At 47.7% G+C, this 13,521-nt stretch overlaps 1 protein-coding gene across 1 annotated transcript in view; it reads right to left on the minus strand.

Annotated features, from left to right (window-relative positions):
• STIM2 (stromal interaction molecule 2) overlaps nucleotides 1-13,521 on the minus strand; it is a 493,142-nt gene that overhangs the window by 38,401 nt on the left and 441,220 nt on the right. The window contains exon 6 of the mRNA XM_086964004.1: nucleotides 679-856. Coding sequence (XP_086820130.1) covers nucleotides 679-856 — 178 coding nt within the window. The remainder of the gene's footprint in view (nucleotides 1-678; nucleotides 857-13,521) is intronic.

Below are 13,521 nucleotides of genomic sequence, written 5' to 3' on the forward strand. Positions count from 1 at the left end.
CACCTCAAGCTTCACTCTTCTCAATGTGATGACACAATACTATGGGTGAAAAATATCTCTGTAATTCACGGCAACCCACTTATTGATACATGTCTTATTCCAAGTGTGTTTTTTGAAGTATCTGTGTGCACAAATCCTTATGCACTCTAGAACAAAAATATGGCCATATTCAACTAGACTTTAAGTGAGACTCTTCCTTTGTGATCTTAAAAATTCGCTGTGGGGGTGGGGTCTCATACTCAAAATCAGTATCCAGATTGAAATATTCTCTAATATTTTACAGACTATATCATTCAATAGATTGCTCTCAGAAATGGCTGGATTGTGCCAATATTTAATTGGCAGCCTGAACCTAAACACGAATAACCTGGGTCTGGAGTTCCAGATAGGAGATAGCTTCAGTTTGCAACTAGAAATACGCACCAATTCCGTTAAGCCTCTCACAGAGTACAAGCAAAAAAGGAACGGAATGACAAACAATAAAAAAAGAGTCTTATCTATAGATATGAAGTCACAGATCCTGAATGGTAAGTACATATTAATCTTGCTAAACTTGAAAAACAGCAGCAATATTGATTTTTCCTCTGGTGCTTTAGATTTTAGGAAGGACCAGTAATGTAACGTACTTAAACCCAACAACATGGTGGGAAATCCACGGACGCATTTTTACTCGCATACCTTTCCTGTAGTTCAAGAAGGCTTTGTTCGGATTTCTGGAGACTTTCCAAATCTTTCATCATTTGAGAAATGTGTTCTTTTGAGGTTTTGCCCTGGGTGTATGCGAACCAGCAGCCTCCGACGCCGATCACTATGGAGATTGTAAGGATAAAATCCTTCACCCAGTTGTGAGGGGGGCCTGTTGTAATAACAAAATGAGGAGAAAGTAGCAAGTATTATACACTCGGTTAAGTTCATGTTTAAAATCAATCTGTGAGCAGAAATATAACACAGGGTTGAAGTATATCCCTAGGTGGCGTACATTTTTGGAGGTTCACACACAACTATTTGGGTACCCGAGGCTGAGGTTAAGGTTAAGGTTATCTACGGTCAATGACGCTGTATGCACCACACTCACTACAGGACATGGAAACTGAAAGTGCTCTTCGCAGATTTTCAGTTTTGCTCAACTTAACCTGAATTCGTTCACAGACGGAATTGGTGACATCCAGGACTGCTGTACAAACATTAACAACAAGCATTGAAAATGCAATAGGTCTCGCCTTTGATTAAGTTAAAGCCATTTGCTTTGCTAATGGTATTGTATTCTAGCTTTGCATTATTTAGTGTATATTTGTTATATGTTGTAGTTGTATGTAGTCAGAATTGTGTTAGCTGTGTAGTAGTTTAAAGCATAGCGTTAGTAGGAAAAAAGCAGTGTTTCAGTTTTGGGAGGTGAATGAATTGAATAGTAATGTGTGTCAATTTCGTAGAGTGAGGATTACAATAGAATGAGGCAGACGAAAGGCGCGAGGGGAGAGCAAATATATGCATGTATCAAAAATATCAGAACTAACTAGATATGCTACCTCGACAGAGTGAGAGGATAATGTATTTCATTATGCTACTGAATAAAAAGAAAATAATGTGCAAAACGCATCAATATTCGTAACGATAAATGTTAAACACGCTTAGTGCTTTAGCATTGGTTACATCATCTTATTTTCTACATCTATTTCCGAGCTGGACATTCAGTAACTGATCGGCAAAAGTGTATACTGTGTTTGCAGGGGCCCTGGTGTCATAAAGTAAAGTATCTAACAATAGGTCCAACCACAAGTTTAACGTTGTTACGCCCATGCAAGGTTAACAAGCCTCTCTAGAGGGACCACTTAGCAGGCCCCCTGGTGGTCAGGATGCAGATGACGGGTCTGGCAATGCACGCTGCGTGCGCCGCATAATTGCAGACACGTATTGGATGCTTGTCTGTCAGCAGTAACTGCTGTACAGCTCCGCCCGCCACTTTTTATTTGACGGCCCACCCTGGTATCGCCCAAATAAACACGCACATCAGGGCCTCTCCTGGCCAACCCCTTCTACTTGGTGTCGTCCTCGCGCAACAAACACTACAGCTCCCTGTCCAGACGGGCCCTGAACTAATGGTGGGTGGGTAACTCCACTTCGTCAACAGAGTTTTTAGCACTCAGTTTGGAGCGTGAAGTTTTGCAAGAAACTCTGGCACCCGCCGTGGAGCGTAGTTTACCGGCCCGTCCACAAAATATGCATTTTGCCTGACCCTATTATGGGATCTCCTCCTGACAGGCTCTTCCTGTGCGCATTTTGACACCAGCTGTTCTCTTCACTGGTCTTTCAACCCTTGCCTTTGTTCGCTGACTTCCAGAGTGAATCAGAGCGTGAGCAGACAGCAGAGGCTTCCTCTAAGCATCAGCGGCATGCAGCAGGATGGAAAAAGAGGCTAGAGTCTGGCTGGCTGCACCACCGTAGATAACCCCCGTGAAGTTAAGGTGACCAAACTGCTGGGATTGGGAGGGAATGCAATGCGTTAACTTGAGGGGCTTGGGGGAAGTGGTTTGCACTTGTTCTGAGGTGCGCACACTATTGGCACATAAGCAGCAGCTGCTTCTAGCTGCACTCGTATCCAGGCCCGGGGTTTCTCTAATGCAGAATTATGCTCGACTGTGTGCTACCACAACCGCCCTCCCATACACGAAGAATAGTGCTTGGCAACAGGCTATCCGTTCATGTCTATTTCTACTTTGCCTCTCGTTGGTGTACCAAAATATCTGTCTCCAAAAATGGTCTTCTTTAAGAATGGATTTCTAAATGTGAAGAGACATAGACTGGAATCATTAATCGTCCTCTGTATATTTCGTAGCTATTTAACCAAATGAATATTGTTTTATTTTACAGGTGACTGTGGGAAGTGCTTCTCTAACTCTAAAGGTGAAGGTGGTGATTAGAACGTTACTGTTCAAAAGTTACGTCTTGAATGTGCTATTCTGAAAACAGAGTGCAAAAATTGGGATAAGGGAGCAGGTGGATAAACAAAACTGAACACGGCCACACAGTACATAAGCAACACAAGGCCAGGTACATGACACACATTTTATATTATGCTTGCTACCACATTCAGTCAGTTCTGAATAGCTATGAATGACTGCAGGTATTCTACATGCTTCACATGTGCACTGCTCATTAACTAGGGGTAGGCGGGTGGAGCAACTCCGACCGCTTGCAGAATTCTGCGGAATTCCACTGAGATTTTATGCAACTCTGTGAGCTCCGCCCACCCCTACCCTCACCTAGACATTAGAAACAACTAAAACGGACTGTATTCCCTATAGGACACTGGTTCACCCATGGAAATGAACCATACACTACTCTTAGGGTCGGAGGAGGAGCTTGCTGGCATGGTCGGTGTGTAAATATTTTTACACTGGATATAGGCTATTTTGAGGTCGAGCCTGCAGGCTGTCGCGATGGTGACAATCTCTTATGTCTAAAAAAAAAGTTAAAAAAAGGGGATTTAATTCTACTCATTACTTACCATTCATTGGCATGCTTATCACTCTTCTTTGCCGTTTTCTAATTCAGCAGAATATGCAAGTCGTCACTTCCTTTTTTTGCAAGTGCATTGACCAAGTACAAGTTCATTAATGCTAATTAGTGTCCATCCGCTGCTCGCGCTGTGATTGAGGTACTATTTTTTCTTTTTTTTTGGCATTTTTTATCAGGGGAACGCGGCCCGAAGGTGTCAGCGCTTTACATGAGCACCAGCTACATTCCTATATTCTACAACTTCTCATTATTAATATATTTTATTTTTGCTTTTTAAATGAGTGGCAATTGCATTCCGTAAATTCATAAATCTTAATTTATTAGCTCTTTAAGTGAGCACCAATTATATTCCACATGTTCCCTTTTTTTTGCGCTTAACATGAGCAACAGTTATATTTCACAACTTCGCATTCATTATTCTTTTGAAGGAAAATGAGATTAAGTGATTTGCCCAGAATCACAGGCTGTTGAGCCTGCGCAGGGACTCAAGCCTGGCACTCCCAGTTCAGAGCACAGCATCTCTGCCTGTAGTGCCACATCATCCTTACCCCTCCACTCCAGTATCCTGCCTCCCTAATTGCATTCAGTCATGCTGCAGAGCTAAATAAACAACATTGACGAAGGGTAATGGCATCTATTGAGATGGTTTTTCCTTTGGAGATGATGAGGTCTAGAGTTTCACCCTTGTTATGGGTTGGACTTTCTCAATATTGTGCCAGCTCGTGCTCCAATAGGAAGGTTTTTAGGCAGTTTACAGCTTGATCATTTGGGTTAGACCAGTGAAGGTTGAAATCTCCCATTAATATTTGAGAGACTAGGGTGTCATCATTGGAGGAGATTATTTCCATTTATTGTTCAATGAAGGAAATATTGTCTCCAGGGGGTGTTGTAGAATGTGTGTAATTTGCATACTGGGCCGTGATTGCTAGAGATATTGATGCATAGGTAATCACTGGAGGTCAGATAGGAGGGATCAGAATGTGAGACCAAGAGTGTATGTCGATGTATGCAGGCTAAACCTACAACCTGTTTTATGGATCTGTCTAATCAAATTATGTCATGGCTAGGTGGGACTAGAAGGTCAAGGATAGGGGTGGAAGAGCCGTTTAGCCAAGTTTTCGTGAGAATGATGATATCAAGCCCGTTTTTATGGATGAGGTAAAGTTTACTCACTGATCTGCAACTGAGTTGCACGCATTTCAATTGGAGAGGTGTGAAAGGCGGTCGGAGTCTGCATGATGTTCAATCTTTTGAGGTTGTCATTGTTTATAACTCTGAGGTTGTGGGAAGGTTCCCTGTTCAGGTTGGCATTGATGGTTTGGATTAAGCTCATAGGGACCTTGCATGAATCCAGAGGTGTCTTGTCGGTGTTAAGTGGGAGGGCATAAGAGGGGAAAAGATCATCAATATCACTGTTTGACAGCTCAGGATTTATTCTTAACCACTTGGATGCTACTGGAATTAGGCTCATATAATGAGATTTCCATTGAAATGAATGGGCAGTGCATGACAAGTTACCCTTGTCATTAGCATTGAAGAGGTTAAGGGGCGGGAGGGGTAGAGTATTCGTGGTATGGTGAGAGGGATGTGACAGGGACTGCGCTCGTGCAGCTCAAGGGTGAGTTCCCTAGTGCGCACAGCCTTCTGAGCAGAGGGAGATGTTTGATAGAGAGGGCCTTCCGAGCAAAAAATTATCGATAAAGGCTCACACCGAAATGAGTCGTTTTTTTCCATTATAAATTCTGGAAGAAAATGCAAGCGGATATATATATATATATATATATATGAATGTCTGTATCACCTTGTCAGTTGGTGTCTAAGTGGCTGTATGGGTGTGCGAGTGGGTGTGCGAGTGGGTATGTGATTTTCTGTATGGGTGAGTGGTTGTCTGAGTACCTCTCTGGGTGTCCGAGTGTTTGTGTGGGTGGGTGATGAGTGAATGGGTGACGCAGTGGATTTATGGGTTAGTGATTAAGTGTGTGGGGGGCTGTATGGGTGAATGAGTGTGCGTATGGCTGTGTAGGTGAGTGAGTGCTTGTGTCAGTGGTATACGGGTGAGTAACTGGGTATGTAAAAGGCAGTATAGGTGAATGATGGGGTACATGAGTGACTGTATGGGTGAGTGAGTCAATGTAAGCGTGGCTGTATGGGTGAGTGTATAGGTTAGTGAGTACACGTTAGTATCTGTATGAGTGAGTGTGTGCAACTGTGTGTGAGTAAGTGTCTGTGTAATTGACTGGGTGAGTGAGTAGGTGTGCGAGTAGATCTATGGGTGACTGACTCAGTGTGTGAGTGGCTGTATGGGTGTGTACAATGTATGGGGGCACAGCAACTGCGAATTTGTGGTGGCACTTGGGCAGTACTTAGAGTGTATTCTCTATTACACCTTGTGGTGCCACATCTATACATTCTCTGACCATGTGTTCTTCTATCAGTTGTGCTTTCTCAGTGGAAACCGGTTAAGGCATCCTAGCAATATCTGTCAAAAATCAGGAGCTATTAGGTGTAATTTCCATCTTCTTTCTTCATATTATTCTCAATGGCTCTTCCGTCTTGCATCCAGACCCAAAGGCAGAAAAAAGGATCTGAAGAGGGCAACCACTGAGAGGAATTTTTGGGATGCATGTCTCATGTGTCCGGGGGACAGACATACCACCACTAAGGTTGACTATGATGACCACAAAACAAAAAAAGACAATCCTCATCCCAACCCCTAGATGGCGCAATTATGAATAGCATGAGATTCGAGAAAAGATTACTGCTGCAAACGTTAGGCATTCACAAAGTATATGTTAATAGATGCCTGGGCTTTTAAAGCAGGGACAGAGCCATCAGTGGTGCAGTAGTGCCAAGGCAGAGAGGTATTACATGTTTTTTAGAAGTTTATGGAACTCCAAGGTGACTTGCGATATTCTCATCATGTACAGCAAGGGGTTCTTTATTCCTTATAATAAATGGTCACACCATCACTTTTCCTACAAACCACTTAAATCCTTGGTGTGTAGATCTTTCATATGAAAGAGACTGCAAGTTTGAAAACGAAGAATAAAAATCCAATCTAGAGCAAAACTGATCAAAAGGATGTTAGATAGCTGTTGCAAAAATACTAATAGAAGTGGTTTAATACGCTAGTTAAATAAAGGCGCAGTAGAAACATGCAGAAAGATTTTAACTTTCCCACAATTACCCAAGAAGTGCATAAAAAATAAACATTTTGACATAAATATATTCTTACTACTGGTTAATGTACAGCTACAAAAAGAGAGCACATGAAAAGCGCAGTTTGTGTTTCATTCTTTAAACACCTGCTTTAATTATGCTATGTGATTGGGCCCGCCTTTCTCCCTCAGGTGCTGGCTGTGGCTTCAGGCATTGTGGCGCCATTGCTACTGGAAAGGGGCGACCACTCGGTCCCCCCGAACGTATGGCAGAGTACCACGATCCCCCCGGGAAGCCATCTTGGGCGGGAGGCGAGTCTCGGCTGGTATGCCCGAAGCGGCGTAGCCGGGGCGCGCCTTTTCCCGCCCTAGAGTGGGTTGGCCTAGACACTGACGCGGCTGGCCACGCCCTAGGGGCAGGCAGGGGCGGGTTTACGCCCGCCCTGAAGACGGATAAAAGGAGAAGCAAGATCCGAAGGCATCCTCTTGTTCCTGTGCTCTGAAGCTGCACCTCCTCGCTGCACGTGAGCTCGAGACGGAACGAAGAGCCAATTTTTGAACGTTGTAATCGTTCTTGTTTGTTTTGCAGATACTCTGTTGGAGAATGCCGAAGAAGGCGGGAAAGCGCATGACTACTGAACAGATGCTGCGCGTTCTCATGAAGGAGATGACCGAACTAAAGAGGCGAATGGATAAGAACGAGGAAGGGGGACCGAAACGTCCTTTGGCGGGAGCAGCCCCGGGAGGGAAAAACAAGAGGCCCAGGAGGGGAGCAGCGGGAGAAGACATCCCGGGTCCCAGTGCCCCGCTCGAGGCACCAACTCCCGTGCCGAAGGAAGGGAATCCGATTCCCGTTGTGGTCACCCCCGTGTCCGAGGAAGATATGCCGCCCGAGCTGGCAGCACAATTGGCAGCGTGGTTGGGAAAAGGTAGCGAGGGCGCCACGACTGTCGACGCGCAGGAGCTAATGAAGCAACTGCGTGAGTCACAGGAAGCAGCGAGGGTGTCCACGCCGGCTGCAGCAGTAGAGAAGCCACAGGGGACGGGTTCAGTAGCAGAGACAACGTCCGGTGCAGGTAAGCGGCCATTGCCGATTGCGAGGGATGAGTCGGCACCCTCTCGTAGAGAAAAATTGGGTCAGCATGTTCCTTTGGCTATTAAGGAAAGGATATGGGCAGGGGAGTACGTAAACATATTCTCGTTGCTTACTGATCACTATGAGATGGAGCATGTCAAGGGCCAGAAGGAGCTTATGCATCCGAGTGTTTGGCGCGCAAAAATGGCCGCCTTTAAGGTACATGAAAACATTGGCAATTGGGGCCAAGCGTGGGGGGTTTTTACATCGATCTTGGGGGAGCGAAGGCCCGATCTGTTACCCGAATTGCCGATTTATCAGTCACGAATCATGGGGTACTCGGTATCACACGAGGGTAATCATTGGTTCTGCTATGATAACCTGTTTAGAAAAGCTAAAGAACATGATAAAAACTTAACATGGGATTGTTATGATTCTGTGTCATGGTCCAAAATGAAGGAGACTGGTATGTTAAAATTGCCATTAGTGGGGAGTATCGTTGGCGAATCTTCCCGCCAGTATGCGGGGGCGCCCTTTCGGTCAGGTGCGGGTACAGACAATTACTCGAAGCCTGCCGGTAACACAGGAAAAAGGGGGGTTTGTTGGAACTTCAACAGGGGTAAATGTACTAGGCCCCAGGGATCGTGCAAATTTAGACACGAATGTAGTGGGTGTGGGCAATCATCCCATCCTGAGTCCACGTGCAGAGCCAAAACGGGTGATAACGGGGGTAGAGGAGGCGCCAAACAGGTCTAACATAGTCCGAGGGGCGCCTTTACCTACCCCGATTGATATCTTGGCAATGATTCCTTGGCTCAGTGAATACCCGGATCGTGCTTCTGCTGGGGTGCTGCGGAACGGGTTTTCTTATGGTTTCCGCATCCCAGTGGGGGACTTTCAAGGTGCAACGAAATGTAAAAATCAGCTATCGGTCTTTCAGCATACGACTGTGGTACAGGATAAGATCAGGAAGGAGGTTACTCGAGGTCGAGTCGCCGGTCCGTTTAGTGTACCACCGGTTCCTAATTTTGTTTGTTCCCCTTTAGGTGTGGTCCCAAAGAAGGACCCGGGTGAGTTTCGGCTGATCCATAATTTATCAGCCCCACGTGGTCTTTCCGTGAACGAAGCGATAGACCCGGAAGTGTGTTCGGTGCGGTACGCATCCTTCGATGAGGCCGTAGCCATTTTGAGTCGCCTGGGGCCCGGGGCGCTGATGGCAAAATCTGATATCGAGTCAGCGTTCCGGTTGCTCCCGGTACATCCAGACGATCAGCGTCTCTTAGGTTTCATGTTTCAGGGTCATTATTACATGGATAGGTGTATGCCGATGGGGTGCTCTATATCTTGTGTCTATTTCGAAAAAGTCAGTAGTTTTCTACAATGGGTCTTCACAAGGAAGACGGGTTTCCGAAATGTGATGCATTACCTTGATGATTTTTTGTTCCTGGGGCCAGCCGGGGACCCTGAATGTGGGCAAGCTTTGGCACAGTTTTGTGTCTTGATGAATCAGTTTGGCGTGCCATTGGCACCAGGTAAGACTGTGGGGCCTTCCACTTGCCTCGAGTTTCTGGGGATCGAGTTAGACTCCGCAGAAGGTTGTTTTCGTTTACCAGCTGACAAAGTGTCAAAGTTCAGGACATCTCTGCAGATGTGTATAAGGGGACCTAAGGTTAAGCTGCATCGATTACAGCAGTTAGTTGGCCAGTTGAATTTTGCCCTGAGGGTTATACCAATGGCCCGCCCCTTTTCCCGTTCGATCGCTCAAGCCATGGTCGGCCTGAAGGAGTGCCATCATCACACAAGGCTCTCGGCAGAGGTCCGCCAGGACATGCGCATTTGGTTGGCATTTCTGGCGGATTTCAATGGTCGAGTCGTCTGGAACAAACCAGCCGTGTCCTCTGAGGAGCTGGGGCTGTGGACAGATTCGGCAGGGAGCATAGGTTTCGGTGCCATATTCGGCACAAGATGGTCTGCACAAAAGTGGCCGGCATGGTGGCATGACAGTGGACTGACAAGTAACATTGCTTTCCTGGAACTTTTCCCCATTTTAGTGGCCCTGAGAACGTGGCCCGAAGGGTTCAAGGATCACTCGGTGGTATTTTGGTCTGACAATATGACCGTGGTCGAGTGTATCAATAGTCAGGCAGCACGATGCAAATGGATTTTGAGACTGCTCAAGGAAATTGTTTTACTTTGTATGCAATTGAACGTGCTTTTCAGAGCAAGACATGTCCCAGGGGTAATGAACCAGGCGGCTGATGCACTGTCTCGTTTTCGTATGCAGGCTTTCTGGGGTTTCCTTCCCACAGCGGACCCGGAGCCGGCACCCTTTCCCGAAGCTCTCTGGTCTCTCGGTGCCCCGAACTTCGTAACCTCGTGGGAGAGAGTTTAGCACCCAGGACGAGGAAGGCATATGAAGGGGCGTTCCGGTCCTATTTGGCCTTTTTGGGGACTGATAGAGAGGAGCTTTGGGGCCAGGAAGAGTGGGTGGTGGATTTTCTGATGTCCTTACATCGGGTCGGGAAATCGGTGGCCACGGCTCAGAGGCATCGGGCTGCCATTTCCTTTGTTGCTAGGGCTCACGGGATCCATGACCCGACAGCGTCTTTCGTTGTACAGAAAGCGCTGCGGGGGTGGCAACGCCTTGAGGGTCGCAGGGTAGATGAGAGGCGCCCGATAGGTTTGGATAGGCTGGCCCAGTTATTATCCAGACTCCCTGCTACGTGTTCATCTCAGTTTGAGTCAGTGTTATTCCGAGCCGCTTTTACGCTGGCATTCCATGGGGCTATGCGGGTAAGCGAATTAGTGGCGAGGAACAAGCAGGATGTGACAGGAGGATTGTGCCAGGAGCACGTCCAGATCAGAGGGGAGACGATGACGGTCTCGTTTGTCAGGTCCAAGACCGATCAAAGTGGGATGGGTGACTGCGTAATCATACGCAGGATTCCCGGGTCCTCCATGTGCCCGGTAAGGTGTCTAGAAGGTTATTTAGCACGAAGGGTGGCATCATGGGGGGGGACCTTGTTGAGACACGCTGACGCCACCCCACTGACAAGGTTTCAGTTTCAGCGGGTGCTTGCGATGTCGATTGCCGCTGCGGGCTTGAACCCGGGCGAGTTTGGGACCCATTCCTTTCGGATAGGGGCTGCTACAGAAGCTACAGCCAGGGGTCTGGATGTTGAACAAGTTAAACGGGTGGGGCGTTGGTCCTCCAATTGTTATAAAAGGTATGTGCGGTTGCACATGTTGTGAAGCTGTAGCAATGTACTCACGCTTCTTGTTTTTGTTTGGTTTTCAGTTGCGCAAGCCTACGAGGCGGGGCGGACTTTGCAGTCGACCCTACACCGGGCCAGCGGTCAGACATCACCGGCTGTGAAAAAGGAGGTGTGGGTTGTGGGCCACTCATACGTGAGACGTGCCGCAGACGTATTCAAGGCAGGTGATATGATTCACGTAGCTGGGGAATACGGGTACAGTGTGTCCTTCTACGGAAGAGGCGGTCTCTGTATTGACCAGTTTCAATCATTTTTTGAGGGTTTGCTAGGGCGGACGAGGTCACCGCCGTCTGTAGTGATAGTACATCTTGGGGGTAATGATTTGGTCACCACTGGTAGACGACTTCTTCTTGAGGCGATGCTGACCACTGTAAGTTGGTTAGCGAGGAGAGTTCCAGGGTGCACAATTGCGTGGTCCCATATGATCCCACGAAAAGTGTGGCGGGGGGCTATTTCGGTTCCTGCTTTAAATCATTCTGTTAGGAAGCTTAATAACAAAGTGAGTAGGTTGTTCCGTTCCAAGACACTGCATGCTATTTCACATGGGTGTATTAATGATGACAGTATGTATTTGGGGGATGGAGTGCATTTGTCTCGGGTGGGGAATGAGTTACTCATAGGAGACTTCTTAGCATGGCTAAAAACGTTACACCATGACCTTTAGGTAGGAGTGTTGTGGGGGGTCCGGATAGCCGGTCAACTATCCGGCCTGTGGCGGTAAGGTCATGATCGGTGAGCACTAATTGGAAGATCCCTATGAGTGGGCGTCACCCAGCACGGATGGGAGCGCTCGGGGGAGGTGGCCATTGGCCCCTCAACGGGGAGGCGGTCCCTTCTAAGGATGGGTCGCCGGAAGAAGAGGAAAGGCGGTCAAGGCCCCTTCCTGGGTAGGAGGGGTTACAGCCCCCTCCTGGGGAATTTCCCGGGGCCAGGACGTCTGCGACGGCAGATATGGTAAGTTGTGTGGGGTTTGGGGGGGGGTCTACGCTACCTTCTAGATACCTCACACGAGTCCTCGTACGACCTCTAAGTGGCATCGAGTTTTATTGGGGCCCCCGTCAAGTCAAGGGAAATTGGTAATTGCACTTGAGGTACGCCTCTGGGCCGCCCCTCACAAGTGAGGGCGATATTTCTGGGTTAGGGATCTTGACACCGGTTACGACCTTGCCGTTGGCCCTTAAACGTTAGGATGTACAATTTCAAAAGTTCAAGTAAATGTTTTGCAGGATGTTAGTTCGGCTAGGAGAACCTTTGTATTAGAGAATCTGTTAAGGTTAGCCAAACATCGCAATGTGGTAATGAAATTGTACATAATATGAAACTGTTTATTTAATGTTTTAATTTTTGTTTCATATTTTAATAAATACGGCCGGGGGGGGGTTACTCCCTCCCGTCTTCCAAAGACTTCAGAACTGTTTCCGGTTTCCCATCCTTGGGGATTGTGTTGAGAGGGGGTGGCGGGCATCTCAGCCATATGGAAAGGGGCGACCACTCGGTCCCCCCGAACGTATGGCAGAGTACCACGATCCCCCCGGGAAGCCATCTTGGGCGGGAGGCGAGTCTCGGCTGGTATGCCCGAAGCGGCGTAGATGGGGCGCGCCTTTTCCCGCCCTAGAGTGGGTTGGCCTAGACACTGACGCGGCTGGCCACGCCCTAGGGGCAGGCAGGGGCGGGTTTACGCCCGCCCTGAAGACGGATAAAAGGAGAAGCAAGATCCGAAGGCATCCTCTTGTTCCTGTGCTCTGAAGCTGCACCTCCTCGCTGCACGTGAGCTCGAGACGGAACGAAGAGCCAATTTTTTAACCCACCCACCAGCCCCTGATGACAGCAAGTGGTTTTGAATAAAGTTGATGGATAACTCTGATTTTCGTTTACAGGTTGTGGTATTATCGTGATGATTTTGAGTATGTAATAAAGAATGTCGATTTGTGTTACGTTTGCAAATAAAGAAATTCTGCTTTAGTGTTCATTGGTAAGCATGCTTTTAATAAAAGTATAGTTGCTACTGTATTTTTAGTTTAGTCATTTAGTTAGCATTGTCGTATTTATTTTGGTCGGGCGGTAAGGTCATGATCGGTGAGCACTAATTGGAAGATCCCTATGAGTGGGCGTCACCCAGCACGGATGGGAGCGCTCGGGGGAGGTGGCCATTGGCCCCTCAACGGGGAGGCGGTCCCTTCTAAGGATGGGTCGCCGGAAGAAGAGGAAAGGCGGTCAAGGCCCCTTCCTGGGTAGGAGGGGTTACAGCCCCCTCCTGGGGAATTTCCCGGGGCCAGGACGTCTGCGACGGCAGATATGGTAAGTTGTGTGGGGTTGGGGGTCTACGCTACCTTCTAGATACCTCACACGAGTCCTCGTACGACCTCTAAGTGGCGTCGAGTTTTATTGGGGCCCCCGTCAAGTCAAGGGAAATTGGTAATTGCACTTGAGGTACGCCTCTGGGCCGCCCCTCACAAGTGAGGGCGATATTTCTGGGTTAGGGATCTTGACACCGGTT

Source organism: Lissotriton vulgaris, chromosome 3_2 (assembly GCF_964263255.1).
Source record: "Lissotriton vulgaris chromosome 3_2, aLisVul1.2, whole genome shotgun sequence".
In the NCBI taxonomy this organism is placed as follows: Eukaryota; Metazoa; Chordata; class Amphibia; order Caudata; family Salamandridae; genus Lissotriton; species Lissotriton vulgaris.